At 41.7% G+C, this 24,320-nt stretch overlaps 1 protein-coding gene across 1 annotated transcript in view; it reads right to left on the reverse strand.

Annotated features, from left to right (window-relative positions):
- Positions 1–24,058, reverse strand: part of DKK3 (dickkopf WNT signaling pathway inhibitor 3) — a 29,621-nt gene extending 5,563 nt beyond the window's left edge. The window contains exons 1-4 of the mRNA XM_065683072.1: positions 23,760–24,058; positions 21,600–21,737; positions 21,010–21,093; positions 2,296–2,388 (exon numbers count right to left, since the gene is read on the reverse strand). Of these exons, the coding sequence (XP_065539144.1) occupies positions 2,296–2,388; positions 21,010–21,093; positions 21,600–21,737; positions 23,760–23,936 (492 nt within the window). The 5' untranslated portion in view covers positions 23,937–24,058. The remainder of the gene's footprint in view (positions 1–2,295; positions 2,389–21,009; positions 21,094–21,599; positions 21,738–23,759) is intronic.
- Between the last annotated feature and the right edge of the window lie 262 nt (positions 24,059–24,320).

Raw genomic sequence — 24,320 nt, forward strand, 5'->3', positions numbered from 1 at the left:
ATTACTGTGTTTTTTGTTTGGTTTTCATTGTTAAATGCAGTCAGGAATTTACAGTTTGTTCAGAAGGATGATTTCAAAGAGCAAAGCATAAAAACCTTACTAAAATCCATCTTCAGTTATAAGAAGAACCAGGCCTCGTCTGGAACCAAGAATCTTTGACAAAAAAATCTCTGAAAAAAATTATCTTTGAGAATCAGAAGTGCAAATCTACCTAGAGCCAGCTGTGTATGATAACTGTCCCCCTGCTTCAACTATACACACTATACACACCTAATAACCCAACCTAATGCAAACAGGGTGTCACTTTGTTTCTCTCTTTTAGGTGGTTTGATTAACATCTTGGATTCACAGTAGGTCAGTGTTTTAACAGCTGTTTTCTGTCTGTGCGAAGCCCTGTCTGGGCAGCCATCCAAAAGCAGAATTTCTTGTCCAGTGGATCCCACAGGAAGTGCTGAACACAGGGCATGGAGTGGGACTACACCAGCCCGAGTAAGACCTGCTAATTAAAAATAAAAATGTTTTGCAATTGTGGGGGTTCTGGGTCAGGGAATTGGTCCCAGCACCTTCAGTCTGAGCTCACTTTACAGCAGGAATGTAGCTAGGACCCAATTTTTACTTTCTTTATCCTTCTGAGGGCTGCAAAAAGAAGGGGGGTTGGGGGGGTGGTGGTGTCACCCCAATGTTGATTTTTCATTATTCCATGTTAACATGAAAAATTATCCATGTAACATTTTCTAAAATATGAAGAATAAGCTTTCTTAATGACACTTCAGCATATACTCAGGACTTGCGTTTAAGCAAGCATTCTGTCCACTGAAGTCAATAGAGCTCCCTGAAGTTACCAAGTATTTCAATAATTTCAGGAACAGCCTGGTGCTTTTAGGTTATAATAATCCTATTGATTACATGACTTTACAGCAAGGCTTGCTTGCTTGTAGACTTAACTGTCTGTAAATGCTCTGAAGAATGAATTTGTTTCAGAAGAAGCTGTCAGCAGAACTTAGATGAAAAGGGACAATCAGATAAAAGGCCTTTTTCAGCTGACTGCTCTTAAACTGGATCTTCACCACAGAAGAAGCCTGAACTTCTCAGGTACCTGTGACTCACAGGAGGTAACCTAACCATAGCTACTACCAAGAACATTCAGCTCAAAAGACAGGAATTTACTGCTTCCTGATGTTCAGAGATTCAAACAATGTAAACAGGTCGAAGGAGGTGATCCTGCCTCTCTACTCTGCTCTTGTGAGACCTCACCTGGAGTATTGTGTGCAGTTCTGGTGTCCTCAACATAAAAAGGACATGGAACTGTTGGAACAAGTCCAGAGGAGGGCCACGAGGATGATCAGGGGACTGGAGCACCTCCCGTATGAAGACAGGCTGAGGAAGTTGGGGCTGTTCAGCCTGGAGAAGAGAAGGCTGCGTGGGGACCTCATAGCAGCCTTCCAGTGTCCAAAGGGGGCCTATAGGGATGCTGGGGAGGGACTCTTCATTAGGGACTGTAGTGACAGGACAAGGGGTAACGGGTTAAAACTTAAACAGGGGAAGTTTAGATTGGATATAAGGAGGAAATTCTTTCCTGTTAGGAAAGGCACTGTTAGGAAATTTTCTTTCCTGTTAGGTGAGGCACTGGAATAGTTTGCCCAGGGAGGTTGTGAGTGCTCCATCCCTGGCGGTGTTCAAGGCCAGGTTGGATGAAGCCTTGGGTGGCATGGTTTAGTGTGAGGTGTCCCTGCCTATGGCAGGGGGGTTGGAACTAGGTGATCTTGAGGTCCTTTCTAACCCTAGCTATTCTATGATTCTATGATTCTAAATGACCCATGTGAGAGGATCACTTCTGGTGACAGCTGCGCTACAGCACTGTATGAGTGAAGAGCACTCACTGCTGCAACTCTCTGTGAATCAAGAGCTGGAAACGAAAATGCTGAGCCTTAGGAGTTGGCACAGCATTTCATCTTTGCCTGTTTCACCGGCAACCTACAGTGTGTTAGTTTACACTGTACTCAGGCCACCTAACAAGTCAAGCTTGGGTCAGGAGAAGCAGAGTGCAGGTTTTGAAGCACGTGAGAACAGGAACCTTAAAACTTAGTTGTTGTATTAACAGGCAGGAACATCCAAACACCCTCCCCCCAAAAAAAACTTACAACCCAGCCCAATCCGCTCTACACACCCATTTTTAACCTCATGCAAAAAGCTTTCCATATTCTTTTCTACTAATTTTGACTTGCTGACATTAACAATAACTTCTATATTGAGTTTCTAAAGACCACAGAAAATCACATCTCATTCAGGACTTACTGTATGCTGGGTTTTACAGAGCTGACATTTGTACTCAAAGGTGGAGAACTGGCAGTATTTCCCCGTTTCACAGTCTTCATCAATGATGCACTCCTGAGGAAAAAGATGAACGTAATTTGCTTCTGTGTGACAGAAATCCATACCTCTTGAAATATCAGGTGGTCTGGAATGACTGGATTTCTTATTTACAAACCAAGAAAAGAAGCTTGCTTTGGTTCTTCATACAGCCACAGCTCTGAAATAGAACAATGCCATCTCCCTGGTGTACCTAAATACTGTGGCCCCAGATTGCTGCATAGGTTGACTTCTGGTACAAATGTTAGTATCAGAAACCTCAAGAAAACAAATTATCTTGCTCTGCAGGCACTTGGGGAGGAGGGCGGCTGAAGACATTTGTATTAAATTTACTCAAATTGCATTAGAGTACAGTTGTGATTCATTACTTGCTGGCTGTTTTTTCCAGATGGGGGCAAGACCAAAGGAAAGAGGATGTGCTACAGCAGCTGCAGCAGCCAAGAGAGCTTTATGCTCTGTGGGAGACCATTCTGCAACAGCTTTCTAGATCCTAGGCCAGGTAGCTGTGTGCTGTCCTCCCTTTTCTTCCCCAGCAACGTTAGTGCCAACCACAGAAACGCTGCAGCATGGGTACCTTCCCTAAGCCAGCAAGGACAACCCTAAGGGAGAAGGGAAATGCGTTTCCTTTTAATTGCTCCCCTTTGCAAGTGGCAGACAAGCTTTTCTTGGGCAATCTTTGCAGTGCGATTTTTTTGTGAGCAATAACTTCTATGCTGAAAAATGCAGTGCTGCTTTCCACAGGACTGGTAACATTAAATGTCCCAGGGACTTGATGGTAACTGCAGCACTACCTTACAGCAAGTACCTCAGGAAAGTAGTAGAGGTCATACACGGTCTGATTTCCTTTCCTTGGCTGATGGTATGTTTCTCACATACCTATCGCCATAGCCCATCACCTGCAAGTTCACAGCTGCAAATGCCTAAATACCAACACATGTACATTTTACATCCTTTTTAAATTTAATCTCAATATTGCAAAACATGCAGGAGGAGATTCTCTGCTGACATCATTCCTCTGGCATCATCCTGCTGCCGATGGAGTTAATGTCCACTTAGTAATGCTCTAGACTGTCGAAGAATGTGATTTCTACATCGCACGCCCTTGAGATGCACGTAACAAACTCAGTGTTTCCTCCCTCCTTGTTTGCTGCATGAGTGTTTACCAGACAGGTTTGAACAGTAAGATTGACAAGTGCTGAAGAGCCAGATGCAGGGGAAAAAAGAAAGGCCCACAGTTCTCCTCAGTGTATCAGCCTTTGTCCCATGGCTATGACACTAGGTCAGGCCTCAGCCTCGCAAAGTCTTTGAGCACATGTTTAGCTTTTCAAACCTGGAATCCTTTCGCGGCTCTGACAAAAATGCTCATGTGAGAGCGACACCTGAGATCCTGTCTGAATCACAAACCTGGACTAAAGTTTCTTCACCCAGAGGTCCCACAAGCACTGTGGTAGAGGTGGCTCATCTTTTATTCATGCTGCAAAGGGTGAACAGACTGGTCAGGAATTCACAGGTATGGCAGTGAGGATAATTCGGAGAATAAGTGTATATGTTTGCACATCCCTGATGTATCTGGCTCACAGTAAGGGGTGGTGTGAACCCATCTAATGGTTATCTTAAAACATGTGACTAACCCTGTTCTCTAAAAAGTGTTTTCTCCAAGCTGCAAACAATCTAGTCGACAGAAGAATAAATCATAGCACTGTTCTGAGTCACTTGTACTCCATCACTGGTTTGTACCACCATAAGGTTGATGCTATCTTTTTTGTTATTGATCAATTAAAAAAGAAGGAATTATACCAGAAATCCCTGAATTCTCTGAAGAGACCACTTGGCTGCTCCTTGGCAGATATTAACCTCATTTGCTGCATATCAACTGTCATTTGTGCAGCCTTTATAAAAAGTTTCCACTAAGCTTTTAATCTCCTATTTCTACTTTCTCAGATCACTTCTCGCCAAAGCGCTGACTTCTTCCACACCACCACACTGGGGTTTGTACTTCAGCTGCGCTGAAGACCAGGTCAGTAAGAAGTTTAAGTAAAGCTCTTAAATTACTGTCATCACTGAAAGAGGAAGAGATTACATTGTGTGACATCTATACTGTCTTCATATCTTCTCCAGATTAAAACTTATAGAAGCTTCTTGCCCTGTGTGAGACAAGGCTGCTCTGCACGAAGAGCAGTGTCATTTTGGCTACCTGAAATATTTTCACAGTTTGATTACCCAGAACACAGAACAGAAGCCAAAAACAGTCAGCGACCTGGTTATTTTCAAGTTAATGACACAATATCCAGGTTATATGTTTATAAAGAAGCAGCAGTCATTTCAGCTATTTTAAGACAGTATCACCGGGTCTAGGCTGCTATAAATTACCAGAATGCTTTTGAAACTTCATTATTCCAGCACAGTGCATATTCTGCTTATTTGCTTTTGTGTTGCGACATAATCAGGTGGGTCAATATCCCAATGTTATATAGTATGTTTTAGGCTTTTTAGTTCCAAGTTAGCAGTGAGCCACTTCTCTTCAGCAGCCATGCTCTTTCTGGCCAATTTTCTATCTGCAGCTTTGTCAGCTTCTTTTATGGATCCCTCTGTATAAACCATACTCAGAATAAACTATACTGTTTCATTCTTGTTCCATCTACTTTCAGGCAAATATCCAGCTCTCACTGTACTCAGTTTTTCCAACTGTCCCTCTTTACAAAGGAGAAATCTTACCCCAGTCGTTTTTAAGGTCATGGAATAACTCCCTCTCTAGCTATAAAACCACCTAACACCAAAGTTGTAATTCTCCAGTCACTGCCTTCTCCCGCACTAATGAGTTGCCTGCCAAGAAAGTTCTTTTTCCTCTCTTACTGAATTGTGTCCCACCAGATCAGAGTTCCAGTTTTATGAGGCTTTTCAGTTGAGGGAAAAATCCTTTCACAGTTTTCTTTCCTGGCACGGAAAAAGCTTGCTTTCATGTGCTCTTCGTGAAATTTTGTGCCACACTCTACACCAGCTTCCTTCACCCAGGAATTATAATCCGTCATCAATGAAGAACTCGGTAATGCTTACACATGCAGATGTGTGACTGTTTATCTTTTTCTTTTTAATCTTTGTATTTGTTTTATTTATTTAATCAGGCCACAAACCTGTTCTAATCGGGCTACCTTGGGACAGAACAGTTGCCAGACCAGGAGCAAACCTAAACATCTTCATGAGCTGCAATAGATTCTGAACAATCCATTTTTTTCTGGAGCTCTGCACACTAGGTTATTTCTCATAATATTTTGTCTTTGCAGGAGCAACTGTGTACACTGAGGACAGAGGCTGCTGTTTTCTGACATGCAAGAGAGCAGATGCTGGCTTCTGACATGCAGCAGCGCATACAAGTTGAGCAGATGGCTTGAAGACAGAATTAGCTACACTTACAATGGTATACATCTCTCTGAAATCCATTATGAAGTTTTACCAGTTAATGTAGCAGCAAAGAAACATGCTGCTTGAGAAGTGCTAAAGAATAACGCGAAGTGAAAGTAGGATTCCCTGTTTACTAATGGGTACACTAGGACCCATAAACAACAGAAGCCAGGATGGAGAAGAGCATGCTATGTACCTGTAAGTACATACTCAGCATCCTATGGGCTCTTACTATACAGTATTGTACTCTGTAGTGAATAACCTGCAACACTTAAAATAAATTCAGAGGTTGAATCTGTTCCAAACCCAAAACGTTAAAAAGTACCCAACAAAACCCTGAAACTGTGGAAAAGGTTCCACGACGACTGTATTGTAAGACTGCTAAACCAGTTACTGCTGAAAGAAACACCAGTTTTCCTGTCTTTGGCAGATTATGCCAAGCTGTTCTTTGAATTCCTAAAGAATGGTTAATATTCATGCTTGAGAATAAAAAAGTGACTGATGCTAGTGATAGTGAAGTATGGCAGGACTACTGGGATGACTATGCTTCAAAAGCTTCTCTGGACAAGAAGTCCCTTTACATGTTTCTTAAAAACTTCTGTTATAAGAAAATTTCCTTTTCAAAAGCCTGTAACTCAAATAAAACTCATGTTAACCTCCATATGTAGCAGCTGCAGATCCTTCCCAAACAGTTCAAGAGCTCACCTAACTGTATCCGTGAGGCAGTGATAATTTCAGCCGTAGCTGGAGTGCTCTAGCAAAATCACTTGTTCACTTTTAAACTGACATTTCTTAGCAACCATCGCTTCTAAGAGTTAACATTTACTTCTGTGTTTACATATCCCTTTCTAGGTTTTGTTTTAATTTCTACAAGTCATTTCATGTTGGACTGGTCTCCGTTTAATGTAGCAGATGGCAAAAACTGCTGAGTAGTAAGGAAAAAGGGCATAAAACCTGGTTTATATCATGCACGTACTACATGTATTTAAAAAATGGCAGACTTACACAGAATGGAATATTGGTTTTTGTGGAAACTACTGCCACAGTTTGAATTGCACAAGCGTTCCATTTTTTAATCTTTTAGTTGTCTAGACAGGACACATAATGCACTTGTCTTTGATGAGATATGAATTAAGTTGCCTTGAAATATCTCAAAACCTCTGTAATACTTTCCAGCAGAGCAAATCTCTTACTGTTGTCCTGCCAAGTACATAGCACTACTAAAAATAAGGACTACTGTTAAAAAAGGCATACTAAAAAGAGCAGGCATGTGAGCTGCAAGCTATGGTATTAGTCACATTCTAGTGCTATGTGGGAAAGTCAGCTATTTGTGTGGCTGTTCAACAGGAATGTGACTTCTGAGATCAAAACTAATAAGTAAGAAAACTCAAGTGACTCCCTCAGTTTTGTCTTGAACGTCACAGAACTAATCTCACCCACTTCCTTTTCCCTGTCAAGAAACAGAAAAAATCTTAATTGTAGGAACTTTATTTCTGGCTCTCCACATGATGCAGTAGGAGTGAATGCAAGATATGTCTACACGAAGGCACTTGAGCTTGGCTTTAGGTACTAAAAGCAACATAACTACGTTAGCATTAACAGGCTGTAAAAAAGCCTAGGGAATTAATTGAAGCAGGTTGTAGTCACCCAGTAAACTGCCACCACCAAAGTCAGTGTAAGAAGTCCACCCTTTTCTACACCATCTGCTTATTCTCACCACAAATACAGTGATCCTGTCACTGATCAGACTCTTATGCAGTTAATGCTCCAGGTCAAAACAGGTCAAATAAAATGTTCTATTATCCACAGCTTCAAGAAACTGAGACATCAATGAAAGAAGAAACTACACCAAAAAAAAAAAAAAATAAGATTCCTGACAAATGCCTCAGGATAATGAGAAAAATGATGCTTAGGTGCTCTATCAGATCATGTTCTGTTCATCCATGGTCAATATCTCTGTGTGTCATGTAATAATTTCACAGCAGGTAACTCTGCAGAAGCAGTCACTTAATTTTCTTCTCTCACTCTCTCTTTTCTCAGTAAGAATCTAATAATCTGATCCTGGCAAGACTACACTCTCTGCAAATGCTCCTGAGTGGGACACAATGCAAAGTGCTTATTTCAATCAGTTTTGCAATGGTGTCAGAGGAGGCACACCAGAAAAACTGTTCAAAGTTGGCAGAAAAAAAACACAAATTGTAATCTGACAGGTAATTAACTTAGTCTGTTAACTAAGACCTGTGCAACTAAAAAATGAGCACAGGTCTGTGCAGATGTATGTGTACATACATATATAGATGCATACAGCTATATACATAAATATAGTTAAGGCTACATATTGCAGTGCCTGTCTGCAATAGCAGAAGTCTTGTCTCATTCCACACATTTGCCCTAGAGCAGGCTGGACAGGTTATAACATGAAATTCCTCTTCTTTTCTCCTCTTTGTCAGGTATACCATAGGCAGAGCAGGATGGCAGAAATTCTGACAGCAAAATCTCTTCTTAGGCCTTCTGGAAACTTGGTGCTATGCTACACACTCAGTCCATTGGTTTTTAAACACACAGAGACTCTATAATCTTCTATATCTGTAACTAGACAGAGAAGGAACATGCTGAAGTTGGACAATCTGAGACCGAAAACCAATATCCATGTGTTCCATGTTTAATTGCTCCCTGTTATGAAAAGCTTTTTCACATAGTATGAGGTTATCAAATGAGGTCAAATTACTGACACATGTTCATAAACCAAGTTTTCCTAACGGTTTTGCAATTAATTGTCTTACTAGAGAAACACATCTACCTGTGGATGTATTAATTGGAGAACAAAAATTCTTTGACCTTTGATAACAAGAAGATGAGTCTAAAACCTTGTGGTCTAAAAGATGAGTTTTATTCCAAATATCTTGAGATACAATAATAGTTACGGAAGCACTGTAAAACTGTTATAAAGCTCTGAAGTGCCATTATTTCTAAGTAGTCAGTAATCCTATCAAGATACAGCTTTGATGTAATGGTGTGCCTGGAGGTTGGAGTTTAATGCAGGCTTCCTTTCTCTCTATAGTTGGCAGCTACAGAATTTCCATGATTCACTACCAAACTATGTAAATTTTGAAAATTTATGAAAGCAAACAACACAGAGGAGCTGTACACAGCAAGGATGTGAAACAGCTGTGCAGAAAAACAGTGTAAAACAAGATTTCTGTACTTAATAGCTACTTGCTAATCTTAATCACTGAATTAAGAGCAGTGCACTGAGTAAGATTCCAACCTGTGCCCAATCCCTCACAGAACTTATTTCAAACCTTGAATCTTCCATGTTTCATTCTTGCATGTTATGCTTTTTTCGTAGTTTACAGTTTCAGCAGACTTATTTACTGTGCCTAAGGTGTCAGCCAAAGATAATACTAGAACAGAAATAGATGGGTAAGAATTCATCCTCAATGGATTTTGCCTAAAGCAAAGTTGACAGTGTGAAAGACTGCTGTTACTGTAGAGGAAAGAAATAATATATTTTCCATGAGCTGTAGATGGAAGAAGAAGGGGTTTAAATTACAGCAATAGAGATTTTAGAGTGAGCATAGAAAAGTATTGGAATAAATTGCTTCCACGGCTTGAGGATTTTGAGTACACATGAGATGATTATCTGCCTGAAGATGGAGTAGGCATCTGTGTGGTAGATGTTGACTTTCTGAGGCTTCTTCCAGACCTCCTCTTTGGGACATTTGTTGGGATTACAATAGAGCCTTTTAATTTTTTTTCCTTTAATTTAATTTTCTGTCTGAAATCATGTCTAGAGGATATCAACAACAGATGATGACAATTCATGAATAATCATTTCATTTCATAAACAAACTTCAACAAAGAAGTAACGAAAAAGGTCTTCAGCATACTCTTTATGTCCTTCCAAACAGGACATAAGAATGTGAATGTATTACAGCTTTTTAGCATGTATGATGTCCAAGACAATTCATGGACAAAGGAAGACCACCCTGTGTCTGACACCGTGATGTCAGCCTCTCTACATGCCTTAGAATGTTTCATCCTACCTCTGGGATGAGTGGGTTTTCTAAGGGAACAGGTTTGAGACACTCCTCATGTGATATAAATCCACAGAACAAGCTCTGAGTCATTTCCAGACAGGGTAACAAGTAAACAAATCTGAAATTCCCACCCCACCCTGCATATCTTTTTACCAGTTCTGCTGTATTATGATATATTACTAGCTGGAATGGAGAAGTGCACTTCTTATTAAGGTAAGAATCGGGACAGGTAGAAAAGTTGGAGGGGGGTTCTTTCTATAAGATGCAGTGGTGAACAACCACGATTTGAAAACTAATACATTCACTGGTGCTGTTTTCCTTTGTGGTAACTATCAAAGTGACTCAGCCCCTCAAAAGGCCAGGCAGACACTCACTCTGTGAGTGGATGCCAGAATGCTGGTTTTGAATCAAGATGGGAGAAAGGACAAAGTGAGACTTACTCAGCTGAGACAGAAATGCATTTCTCAAGGGAATACATTTGAAGCCACCATTCTACAGTGCTTTTTTCCTCACATTTGCCAAACCTTTGATGAAACAGAACTGAACAGAAACAGACTTCAATTCACCACTTTCCTTCAATTTCCATGGTTTACCTTTCGAAATTGTAGTAAAAAAACACCATCAAGCTGGACTAGTAGCATCTCACACGTCTGACCATAAACAACTGCATAGAAGGCCAAACAATCACAGATCACATACATTCTGTCTCATCCAACACACTGGTGTAAAACCAGAGTCATTTTAATGATATTGATGCACCTACCCCTACTGCAGCCCAGGAAAAGGTTACAGAAGACTTAGGCTCATCGTATATGGTTCTATGTGTTACTGGGCCAACCTCCCAGCCATGCCAAACTGATGTAAACCAGATGCAGATTTAATCCATTCATCTGTATCCTTTGTATCTCAATCATTCTGCTACAGGTGTAAATAAAAACCAGAAAGACAAAACATTGCTGCTTTACATCCAGTACTATAGCCTGTATTTCCTAAAGCCTTTGCTATTGTTGTTACCCTACCAGCTAAAGCTTATTACTTATTTAGATAACATGGTTTCAGCTAAAATCTCAAATAAGTGGCTGCTGGAGCCAATAGATTACACCATATAATCAAAACCAGTGGAAAAAATTTCTCTTTTGCCTTAATGCTTTTCCTTGTGTGATTAATTTTGTTACATAGGTCTGACCAGAGGAAAGAAAAACATTGCTGATCAATTTTCAGTGCTGTCTAAAGACAGCCCATACTATGATCTTTTAACAGATATCAGCAGATCACAGAATTGCCACCAGCCCACATGAAAGTATCGCTCTCCTGACTGTATCTGCTAACTTGAGACAAGAAAACCTATTTAATTTCTCTTAAGGTTAATAGGTAGATCTAATAAAGGTATAAAGTAAAATTATTAATGGTAATTTGGTTTTTTATCTCTATACAACTTGAACATGATCTGCAAAAGACATTTGGACAGCCTTGTTTCCCAAAACTCAGCATGATATGTGTGAGATGACTAAACTAAAGCTAGGGAAAAGGTAAACAACTGCTCTTTGATTTACATTGCTCCCTTACCACGGCTTGTTTGCAGAAGATTTGTTCCAACCAGTATGCAAACAAGGAAACAGCAGATAACTGAACATGATGCATACCTCCCCACAGATGAAAAGTTTCAGGCAAGCCAGAATTTATTTCCACAACTAACAAGAATGCTGAAAGCTTTAAAGTGGTGCATGGCTCTTGGGTGGACACTGATGAAGCAATGGGTGGGCACTGACTCTCTAAGAGAAAGTCTGTTTTGGAGCCTTCTGGAGAACTTACTGGTTTGCTGCTGTGTTTTTACTAACCATCAGCTAAACACTGAATCAGTTCTAGGCACAGTTACTGTGTGACGGTAATAGTTTATTTTTGGCGAGGAGAACTCTATTCTGAGAAAAATCTTTCTTCAATACTTAATTACTCAGGGGTAAGAGTCCAGATAGGCAAATAGTGAGGCAGTTCTTTAGTCAGCCTGCTTTTGTGTAAAATTATTCTTTTTCTTTGGAGTCTAACTGGAGTAGATATACCATATGACAACACATGAGGATCTGGCAAATTTTAAACACAGGCATAGACCTGAATTATTAAAGAAAAGTGTTACTTTCATGATATCTATCAGTACTACACAGTTTTGTTTGCCTAACTTGACAGGAAAAAAACCTTACACTAAGCTAGACCAATGGGAAATATGAAGGAAATCCTAGTCACGCTTTCCTTTTTTTTTTTTTTTGTTACTAACAAAGTAAATTTACTAAACTTATCTGAATGACTCCAGACTCCCACACTGATACAAACAAGAGCACAATTCGATACCTTTAATTAGGAGTAACCCCTTTACTGTTGCATCAGTTATTTGCCTGTAAATCCAGGCCACTGTTCAAGAAAAAAAAAAAATAAAAGAGATAATGATGTGTGTTCTCTGACCTTTGGTGGTCATGTTTTCAGCCCAAACACCTGCCTGGTTTGCCTCACCACTCAGCAAAAGGCACCTTGCTTCTCTTCACTCTGATAAGGTCTAGCAGCTGTTTACACCTGCTTGTTTGTTCAGGGTCACCAAGCATGATATCTGAGTCCATGGAAACGGCAGTCTCACTTTTCTCCACATCATGCCTATTTCAGCACTACAGTATTACAAAACATCTTCTGTTTGTACACACTATCCATTCCTGATTCTCTGTGTGGATCCATAACTTTCTATACAGCATTCTCTCTGAGGTAACAAGCCCACTCAGAGTGGGCTAAGTTCAATAAACAAGAATGTGGACGCTGAGCTGAATGACACATCTCAGCTGGCAATTACAGAGATTTCCCACCTTCTTCCTCGGAGAAGTTTCACGCAGAATCAGAGGTGACACACGTTTTTCAAATTGCTTATGACAGATCTTTCCATTCATTCAGGCCAACATTCAGATTTTTTTTATCTATAGTCCAGTTAACAACAGATCACCAGTAAAAATGCGGGGTTTAGAGATACACTGTGACTGACAATAAGTCCATCCTATCATCCATGAGCTAAATTAAACCTCTTAATAGCTTTTGCATCATTAAGAAGCATTTGCTGCTTATGGAGTTACATATATTCTCAGAGGTATGCACACACTCCATCACACCTCTCATACAAGAAGTGTATGTCACCTCTGATGAAGTTGACTAAGCAGATTGCTAGCATCAGATAGGTTAGCCAAATTAAAACATCAGAAGGGCAATGCACACATCATACTGCCTTGAAGAAGTTGTGCAAGAGACTGAAAGAACTGGGGATACATTAGCTGGTGAAAAGCAGTAGGTTTTCACGCATGGTAAGATTTAAAAGAAATACCTATTAGCTTTCCTGCAGGAATTTAGGTGGATTGAGACTCAGCCTACAGGAGGTGTTTTGGTTTAAAATCAAGCTATGACTTGCAAACACTTGAGATGTACTACTTAGAAACTATCCATTGTATGTGACAAAAGAGAATGCATGCAGGTATTCTGCTTACAAAAGGCCAGTGAAACAGGTTTAGTTTTTAACAGGCTGCCATTGTAAGTTACTCATGCTTTTTTATTATTTTTTTTTTCAGAAAGATTTAGCCTATATTATAACTGTAATAATCTATTTGAGTTACTTTGTTTTTTATAAACTTGAAAACCAGTGACACAGCTTATTCAGATCTCTTAATTCTCTCCTTAACTAGAAGCATTAACTAGGTAGTGCAGTTTGCCTTATCTACTCTTACTCTGAGAATTACCCAAAGGGTAAGAAGTGTACTAGTCAAGAAGAACTGTACTAGTCAAGACATGGTTCATGTAACGAGTTATGTATGTCTACAGAGCAGTCTGGACAGTTAACAAAAGCAAACTAAGAGTGCTAAAGAATTAAATTATTAAGTTTACAAAACCTACCAGATTTAGATATCATGGGATTTGTTGCTAGACAGACACACGATTTCAACCTAGGAATACACTTACTGTGTCTATTGACAGTTTAAGGTTGTTGAGTGCAAGTCACCAGGAACTAAAAATCCTGTGAAAAATGAAGCAAAAAAAAAAAAAAAAAAAAAAAAAGACCCAAATGTAGGACTATGATGCCCAAGTAAGTGTCCTCCTTGAGACACAGGCATGCAAAAGGGAGAAGACATCAACACCAAGATGCTGCATGTTCAAATTTCTACCACCAGCTATTCTCCTGCAGTGATGATGAAAAAAATTGTGATTTCCATTCCATTAATGCTTCCTTCTCAATTTTGAAAGCTCCTTTTCTCTTCAGCACTAGTAAAAACTCTCCCTGGAGCAGTATGAATCCCAAAAGAAAGCTACTCCAGGATATGTGGCTGCAAACACACTTAGTGAAATCATATAAAAGTTGCTCAAATATGAATCAAGCAGTTACTTCAGCAGTTCTGGATATCTCTGCAGAGAAGTGGAAGCTTGGTTATGGAGCACTACAGCTTACCCATTGAAAACAAATTTTGCTCTAGAAAAGGGTGAAATGGAGCCCCAGAGATTAATGTTTAATTCTTCTACTATTTTGTTTCTTCTTGCTCTTTTACTGTGAGACTGAAGATAAAGGCTGAAAAGTGCTTTAAATAAGGCCACTATAATGGGGGTACTATCCATTCTATCTCTACAGATAAACCTGTGATCTGACTGACAGCCACTTAGAGAGCCTTCCAAGTCAGCTTGTAAAAGCAGTTCCACAGTGACACAGTCCTCCCTGCCCAGAGCTGCAGGGATCCAAACAGCAGCCTCTAACCATGGAAATAAAGGCCTGGTATCATAGAGTCTACCTCCTAAGGACCTGAGCTTGTTTGAAACTCCTAACCAGCAGCTGTATTTGCAGAGGGTGGTGCCAAATGTGTGTGTGCACACAGGCACCCACCCACCTTTACAGAGAAAGAGCGAATACCTTGCACAGAATCCACTGAAGGCACCTCTCCTTCCTCTCCCACAAAGAAACTTTGACCTGCACTGTGTAACTGAGGAGACACAGTCATGCCCTCGAGAGCTTCTACCATCAAAGACAAGTGAAAGAAATGAATGTGCTTCGTAGTGCCAAAGACAAATAAAAAATGCATGATACTGGTATACTCTCCCTAGATATTAGCATCTTCAAAAATGTCTTTCAAGAAAGCGAATTGAAAGCAACAAGATGTACTTGTCTGAAAAAAACCCAAACTTCCTAAAAAGCACATGTTGTTATTTTTATTTATCAAATTAATACAGACAAGAAGAAACAAGTACACTAGCTTTGAAGAGAGAGCTTATATAAAACACTACTCTGAGTGCAACTGAGTAGAAATGCAACCAACATTTGTATAGCAAATCTTATCAGTACCAATTTTGTTTCTTCTTATTTTTCATGCTTGCTTTTCATTGGTTAGGCTCATGTATCACAATTGAAATAGGACTAGTCAACAAACTAGAAAAAATACTGATTTTCATATGGTAATAAAAGTGCTGTTACTTTATCTGCATTCTATACTTGAGAGGACTACTGGAAATTAACTCTCTTAATTTGCAAGCTAACCAGTGTCCCTAGAGAAGTAAACTATAGAGTATCTGAGCATTAAACTCAGGAGCAAGTGGGTGTAAAACCCTGCACAGACATAACATGCACATCCAGCTACCTCTTGCCTGTATTTGGGCTCTTTCAAGGCACAAGACTGTTGGATCAAAGCCTGACATCTAGGCTGGTGACTGCCAGTCCTCACTGATATCTGAGAAAGTGAATGTTAGTCAGAGAATGTAAAAGGCATCTCCAAGTCATGCAGTGGCTCTGAAGAACTGGATTGCATTCACAGAAATGGCAAGCAGCACATTTCCTCTTCTGGAGACTCCAAATACTGATAGTCTTCTTTCCATCAAAATACTGTCAACTAAGCCATTCAGTAAGAAAGAACACAGTCTAAGGAGAATACATTTGTGATGCAAAGCCAAGAAGAAATACAGTCTGAGAGGCACAAGTGTGTGTGTGTAAGATTATGCCTTATGTTTCTGTAATAGTGTATCTGAATTATATGTATGCGTATAAACCTAAATACACTATAGATATGTGTATTTCTACCTGTTTGCAGGGGTGGCACAGGCACTGTGATTTAAAAAGCAGACACAATCTATTTCCCATGAAGCTGCTTCTCCAGTGTCAAATTTCATTCCAACCAATATGTGGATTTACTATTGCAACGCAGACCTATCGCGAGACACATCTTTGCCCACTTGTGAGGCTTTTGCGTCATGTCTCAAAACCGAAAAAATGTAACTTGAAAAATTTTCAGTGATTTCAGTGGCTTATAATTTGGCTCAGAGAATAAATGTGAACTGAGGGTTGTAGAGTTCCAGTTATTACTAATTACTGCAGCAGTAAGCTATATAGAGTTTACATTTCAGAGCAGGTGGTTTGCTACGGTGTTTGATGAATTGCTGTATTTACCACCCAGTTTTGAACCTAAAGGGAAGGAGCTGTGGTTCTTTAACTTTTACAGAATCACAGAATCACAGAATCCCAAGGGTTGGAAGGGACCTAAAAAGATCATCTAGTCCAACCCCCCCGCAAGAGCAGGGTAACCTACAGTACATCACACAGGAACTTGTCCAGGCGGGCCTTGAATATCTCCAGTGTAGGAGACTCCACAACCCCCCTGGGCAACCTGTTCCAGTGCTCTGTCACTCTTACAGTAAAGAAGTTCTTCCTGATGTTAACGTGGAACTTCCTATGTTCCAGTTTACACCCATTGCCCCTTGTCCTATCACTGGATATCACTGAAAAAAGCCTAGCTCCATCATCCTGACACCTACCCTTCACATATTTGTAAACATTGATGAGGTCACCCCTCAGTCTCCTCTTCTCCAAGCTAAAGAGACCCAGCTCCCTCAGCCTCTCCTCATAAGGGAGATGTTCCACTCCCTTAATCATCTTTGTGGCTCTGCGCTGGACTCCTTCAAGCAATTCCCTGTCCTTCTTGAACAGAGGGGCCCAGAACTGGACGCAATATTCCAGATGCGGCCTCACCAAGGCTGAGTAGAGGGGGAGGAGAACCTCTCTTGACCTACTAACCACTCCCTTTCTAATGCACCCTAAGATGCCATTTGCCTTCTTGGCCACAAGAGCACATTGCTGGCTCATGGTCATCCTCCTATCCACCAGGACCCCCAGGTCCCTTTCCCCTTCACTACTTTCCAGCAGGTCAACCCCCAACCTGTACTGGTACATGGGGTTGTTCTTCCCCAGATGCAAGACTCTACACTTGCCCTTGTTAAATTTCATCAAGTTTCTCCCCGCCCAACTCTCCAGCCTGTCCAGGTCTCGCTGAATGGCAGCACAGTCCTCTGGTGTGTCAGCCACTCCTCCCAGTTTTGTGTCATCAGCAAACTTGCTGAGGGTGCACTCAGTTCCCTCATCCAGGTCATTGATGAAAATATTAAACAGCACCGGTCCCAGCACCGACCCCTGAGGGACTCCACTAGTCACAGACCTCCAGCTAGATTCTGCGCCATTGACCACAACTCTCTGCCTTCTTCCTTTCAACCAGTTCTCGATCCACCTCACTACTTGATCGTCAAGCCCACACTTCCTCAGCTTATCTATGAGGATGCTGTGGGAGACAGTATCAAATGCCTTACTGAAATCAAGAAAAAACACATCTACCGCTCTACCATCATCCCTCCACCTAGTCACTTCCTCATAGAAGGCTATAAGGTTGGTGAAACATGACTTCCCCCTCATAAAACCATGTTGGCTGTTCTTAATGACCCCCTCATCCTTGATATGCCTAGTGATGGAGTCAAGAATAAGTTGTTCCATCATCTTTCCAGGGATGGAGGTAAGGCTGACCGGTCTATAATTACCCGGGTCCTCCTTCTTGCCCTTCTTATAGATTGGTGTGACCTTTGCCATCCGCCAATCCTCAGGCACCTCGCCCATTTCCCACGACTTACCAAAGATGATGGAAAGTGGCCTAGCAATGACCTCCGCCAGCTCCCTCAGCACCCGTGGGTGCATTCCATCCGGACCCATCGATTTACAGATGTCCAGTTTGCATAGCTGATCCCTAACCCAATCCTCATCTACCAAAGCAAACTCCTCCTTTGTCCTGACTCCTTCTGGGGCTATAGAAATCCGGGGCCCTCGGGGAGAGTCTGCAGGAGTAAAGACAGAGGCAAAGAAGGCATTCAGCACCTCTGCCTTCTTTATATCCTCTGTCTCCAGGGTACCCACTTCGTTCAGCAGTGGGCCTATATTGCCTCTTGTTTTAGTTTTATTTGCTATGTATTTGAAGAAGCCCTTTCTATTGTCTTTAACCCGACTAGCAAGATTGAGTTCCAAGGAGGCCTTAGCTGTCCTAATTGCCTCCCTACATCCTCTAACAACTGTCCTATATTCCTCCCAAGCGGCCAGCCCCTCCTTCCATAATCCATAGATTCTCCTTTTCCACTTGAGTTTGCCCAGCAGCTCCTTGTTTAACCACGCCGGTCTCCTAGATCCCTTACTTGACTTCCTACTCATTGGGACGCTCCGATCCTGAGCTTGGAAGAAGCGGTCCTTGAATGCTAACCAACTATCTTGAGCCCCTTTACCGCCTAGTACACTTTCCCATGAGACTTCCCTTAGCAGTTGACTGAAGAGGCCAAAGTTGGCCCTTCGGAAATCCAGAACTGTGGCTTTGCTAGGTATTCTATAAGCTGAACCTATGAAACCGGTTTAGTTTTCAGCCTTCAGTGTCCTTACAAGATTAAAAGTTGAGCTTGTATGATAGCATGCGCCTATTTCTTTTAATTGGCAGATTGAAAATAAAACCAAATGTATGCTTCCCAACAGACACCAATCTGAAGGCTATAGGAATAGCATCAGAACAAAGGTCCTGTTCCCAGCGGGTGGCTCCCTACAGCCTCTGCTACCAAATTCTTTATCCTCATAACAAAATGTCAGTATACCTTTTCAAATGACTGTCAATACTTATAGCTACTATTATACAGACCTCTTGCTATGTTATAATACAGAGAGGATGAATCACTGATGCATTACAGAACAGCATATACTGACTGTATTTAGAGACCCACTGAGATAATCTCCAGATTTCAGAGGGTTTGTATTTGTAACTTGCTGGAGAATACAAAACCTATACATGTTATTACTTTGTTGCTAAAGTTTAAAATAAGCAGCAAAGAAGCAGACTCTTCTACCTTCCACTGGCCTGCAGCCTGGAAAGTGACTGGGACATCCCACAATGTCACATGACACTTCATGTATGAAAATATATGTATATAATAATGACCTATGGGGCCAGTGCAAAGTTTTATGTAACTCCTTTTCCCCCAGTATTTTTGTCTTAAGTTTACAGATCTAAAAAATAGTGCTTTTTAATTTGGGCAAAATTTTTCTTCCACTTGGTAGGTCTCTCATTGGCAGCATATTTTTCTTGCTATAACCCAAATTTTCCAGTTCTCAATTTCATGCCTTTACTCTTAAAATAGTTCTTCAACCTTGTAGTGCCCTAAGTTATTCATATTCCCCCTTAATGTTTAAAGTTTTTGAGTATTTTCAGATTTACTTCTGTTAGGCATCTCTTGGTCAAATTAATATACGCGTTTACCCACTTGCCTTAAATAACAACCAAATATGTCTCTTGGTTGATTTTCCCATTTAGCTTTTTCTCTAACTTGGCAACCTCTGAATTAGGTGTTTGTACCATGGGGACACTTAAAGTTCAAAATGAGCATGAGAGGGGAAACAAATGTAGTTTTGTTTTTTGATACATGAAGCTTATAAGGAACTTTGCATGGTCAGTGGAAAAATTTAGAACTATTTTTTACAGCTATGAAGAATGATTAGACACAAAAAGCAAGCCAAATACACTATGAAACAACACCAGTGTTGTGTCCCAGTGCTAAGGTTGAAAAGTTTGCCTTTGTACACTGCGTTTGAAAATTATGACTATATTTGCTTGAAAAAAAAAACCATCTGAATTGCCTTCATTACACATATCTCATTATTAAAAAGCATTGTGGCATATCTTAACACTTTGTATAAAACCAAGCTATAGCTTAGACCAGTTGCAATTTACTGTGTACCTTGACTTACCACTCAATCTATAAGCTTGGCAAAATACTTAAAAATAAGTACAGCAAACACTAGCAACTCATTTTGTTATTTGCCACTTTCAAAATTTAATAACAGTATAAAAACACAAGCTGAAAGAGGAAAAGCTTACTTAGAGGATAACAGCAAAAAAGATGCACTAATTTCAGGTTTTATGCCCATTAAACATAGGAACTACCACCATAAATTTTTTTTTTAATAAATGTTTTATGAAATAGTTAAAGAGCTGCTTTAGTGAAAGAACTGGATAAAGTTACTCTAGAAAAAGCCGGCATGTTAAACTAAAATTAAACCACAAACTATTAGTCAGCTGAAGCCAGCTATGAGAGGGAACACTGGCAACTCCTGTCTTAGCAAGAGCATTAAAAAAGTCCATTTTGGTAAGACTATAACTGAAGAAAACCTAACAGCTGTTCCAAGTAGTAGTACATGCTGAATTTCTCATGGGACTACTGATGTTCAGCAAATATACCTGTGTTTACAAGACTCAGCTAAAGAATATTCTTAATCTTTTAAATTCTTTGAGAATCCTTAAACAACTATATTTCCAGAGGGGAGGGGGATTTATTGTCCCACCCTTCCCCAAAGTGACTCTTCACAACCAGTTGTCCATCACTAGGTTAGGCTGAAAAGCAACAACCAGACATATATTGTTTCATAGACTTCTCATGATAGACAATTTGGAGTTCATTTTCCACTGTTAAAAGTCTAGAAAACAATTTTTTTAGGAAACCCAAGAGCACAGAGAGGACATATATGAAGAACTGTTATACTAAAGGTTTATTCATGCTGGGAAGGGCTCTGTAACTGTCTTCGCTATTTGAGTACAACATGCACATTTGACAGACAAAGTGAATATTCAGATCAAGCACCTCAGTTAACCACAACATTGAAATACCACTTCCAATTCCTAATATAATATGCCTAAGTTAAATAAATTAAAAACAAAAAGCATTTTTGACTGCTTACCCATAATGGTTTTGTGTGTTTTAAGGCATTCAGAAACTTCACTAGGTGAACTGCATCATGCTTTTCTGAGTGATGAACATAAAGCATTTTGTTTAATTTTCAACAGGAAAAAATGTGCCCACTTACATGATTTCTTTTATTTTCTCCATCTTTTATTGATGTAATAACTGTCTCAGAAAAAACTGTTGATCCAGTTTTGTTATCTGTAACCTGATACGACAAAAGAAGAACAAAATATCAGACTACAATTTTTATTACTCCTTTGTTACTCTCAGTCCTACATTGTGCAATACTTAACTCACCCGCTCCCTTTTTTCCCATTTTGCTGTCAGTCATATAAAAATCCTAATCTGGAGGAAAAAGTAGATTACAAGGCTACCTCCTCATCTATTCAAAATGTCAGTGTAAGGAAGCTGAGTGGGAGATGGTCTTTCTTTTATGACCCACGTAATAGCTCTACCTGTGTTCTATTTTCAGAAGGAACTTTTTTCAAAATGAATTATTATTTTACATTAACCTTTCATGACATGTGCCCAGTGATTAGTCAAGCAAATAAGAGACAATAAAATCCCAAAGTAATGATCATCAGGAAAGTATATGCTCCAAATTACTTTATTTCTTCCCAAAACACGAAAAATTGTTTTTATTTTTGAAGAAAAGGTGTGTAAGAACCAGCAGCTTGCTATATATGTTTTGCTATGTATGTTTTCTCATACCTTATCAATCTCTTGATGAGTCTGAACAGTTTTATTGCCAATTCTGGTTTCCGTGTTGGACTCATTATGGTAGTTGGGAGGTAGGTTTTCAAAGTTTACTTCGGACAGTTTTTTTGCCCCTTCCTCTTCAGCTTCCATCTGCCAAATTTAAATAAACCAACTGAAAATTAGCAACTATTACACAAAAGAGAACCAGCAGTGCTTCTTGTGCAGCCCTCAGTAACACCCTGTTTAATTATGTGATGCTGTTAGCACAGATCCCCCTGTAAGGGTACGCTTACTCAGCTGTTTCAGACAGTGACAGCATCAGCTTGTTTAATGGACTAGAAAAACAGTGATGAGCTAAACCCTTGAGCTCTGGACTGTTTATGCCAAAGTCAGTCCCTGTGAAGATAATGTGTGCAAAGACTAGCGACAAGTTGGTATCTGCACAGGTTGATGCCAGTCAAGAGCCCAGCTTTCTGTTTTTCCCAGAAAACCACTAAACGCTTCAGACACACTTTCCCATCTGACAAAGAAAAGAAAATGTTCTGGCAGGGCAGAGACATAGCCAGAGCCCCCGAAGTCAATAGAAGGAGTCCTATAGATCAGGGTGCATGCATCCAGAATTTCATCCTCCACTTCAATTCCCACAGTCTTTGCCAGATGAAGGCTCAACAAGAAAGGGAGTGCTCTCTGAATCAGAAAACAGAGTAAGGTCAGCAAAAAGGCATTGTAGACAACACAAACTCTGAATAAGTTGCATCCCACTGTTATTTGCAACTGTTGTAACTGAGCTAGAAGGCCACAACAGGCTGAACAACAGGAATTTTCCCAAGACAAAATTTCTCTTTCTGGTATGTCAGTTTATTTTAAATGACAGCTGCCAACCTTTTTGTGTGTAAAGTTTTTATCTGCTAAGATGCAGTCCAGACAGCCCACATTTTGTGCTGTGTACAGACCATTCCTCAATCTAGAACTGACAAGGGAAGAATAAAACAGGCAGAAATTTTGACTAGATCTTTATTTTAACTAAGCAGATTTTTGGCATTGTAAAGAATGCTTTTTAAAAGAATGAAAAGAATGGTTTGTCTCGATGTGTTTGCAGTCTAAATAAAGGGAATGACAGAGGCAGATTTCAGCAACTGTCCAGAAGACAGTAAAAGTTCAGAAATTATCTAATTATAGTAAACAAATATCTGTTTTCCCAGTGGATTGTCAGTAAAAGATGTCTTAGGACCATGTAATTTTTGAATGAGAGGAAAGGAGAGTTTGGAAGGAGAATTCTTAACACAAAGGGGGAAAAAGTGCAGAAGTAAGGGGAATGAAGGAACAAGGTCTTTGGAAGGGGATATGAGACAATAGCTCGGGGTCTAGGCTGGGTTCCTGGCTTTGAAACAGGTCCTGTGCAACGCTGGGTAGGCAATTTGAGATCAAGACACAGAAGGCCCCTGAGCAACCTGGTCTAGTAGAAGGTAAGATGCAGGCAGGGATGATCTTAAGTCCTTTCCAAACCCACACCATCCTATAATTCTAAGCCACTTCTACACACGTGTTTTCAGGACTGTCTTACACTTTCAGATCCTGGTTTGGGATAACCTGTTGTTACTGTCTTGGCTCTGTACAAAGACAGTAAAGTAGCTCTTCAGTCCTCCCCTTGCCACGTACTGCTGTTCTCTCACTCTCTGAACCAGGCGGACCATCTGCCTGCACCTTAGCCTCACCACCTGCCCTGGTGGCTTTACCCCCGGGCAGCAGGGCAGCAGCCGAGGGGCGCAGGAGTGCGCGGGCTCTGTGAGGAGCGGGGCAGGAAACCCTGCCGGGGCGCGGAGTCGCGCCAGGAACCGAGGGCAGACCTCCCACCGCAGCAGGGGCCGCGCCGGCGCCCCGCACCTCCCGCCTCCCCGCCTGAGGGGGACGGCAGCGCCGGGCGGGGGAACCGCGGCTCTCTCCCTCCTCAGGCAGCGGCTCCTCACAGCGGGGCGCGGGCAGGGCCGGACGCCGGCTTCCTTTGTGGCACGCACGGAGCCGGGCGCGCTGAGGGGACGCGGGGAGGGGGCTCCCCACGGGGATCGCCGAAGGCGGATGGGGATGGCGCCGCTGCGCTGCCCGCAGGTGCGGTGCGGCCCGGCCCGGGGGGCTGCGGGAGGCAGGGTCCCCCACACCCAGGCCCCGCCTCACCTCTTGCACCGCGTTGCGCAGCTTGTGCTGCGTGTCCTCCATGAGCGCCTCCACCTCCCGCAGCATCTCGCCCAGGCTGGCCGCCCGCCGCCGGGCGCTGCCCCCCGCAGCGGCGCAGCACACTGCCCACAGCACAGCCGCCAGCAGCAGCCATCGCGGCCCCGCTCCCCGCAGCATCCCTGTGGCGCCGCTGCCCCTCAGCAGTGCGGGCTGGCTCTCGGAGGTGGGGCGGGGCTGGGCGGGAGCTGGCGGCCCCGCAGCGCCGACCGAGCTCCGCAGCCTCCCGCCGGCTCCTTAGCGCCGGCCCACACAGGGCTGACCCGGCCCCCGCCGGCTCCACAGCCCGGCCCGGCCCCCGCGGGAGCCTGCAGCCACGCGTGAGGGGCACGGCAGGGAGAGGGACCCCGGTCGGGAAGCTGCGTCCTGGGGGAGCGGGGAGGGCTAAGGGAGGTGGGGGAGAGACGCTGAGGGAAAAGAGGAGTTGGAGCTTCCCGTTCCGACCCGAGCCCGCCCTTTCGATGATTTTTTTGAACAGGTTTAATGCGATTAGGATGGAGCTTC

The sequence above is a fragment of the Lathamus discolor genome, chromosome 6, assembly GCF_037157495.1.
Source record: "Lathamus discolor isolate bLatDis1 chromosome 6, bLatDis1.hap1, whole genome shotgun sequence".
Lineage (NCBI taxonomy): Eukaryota > Metazoa > Chordata > Aves > Psittaciformes > Psittacidae > Lathamus > Lathamus discolor.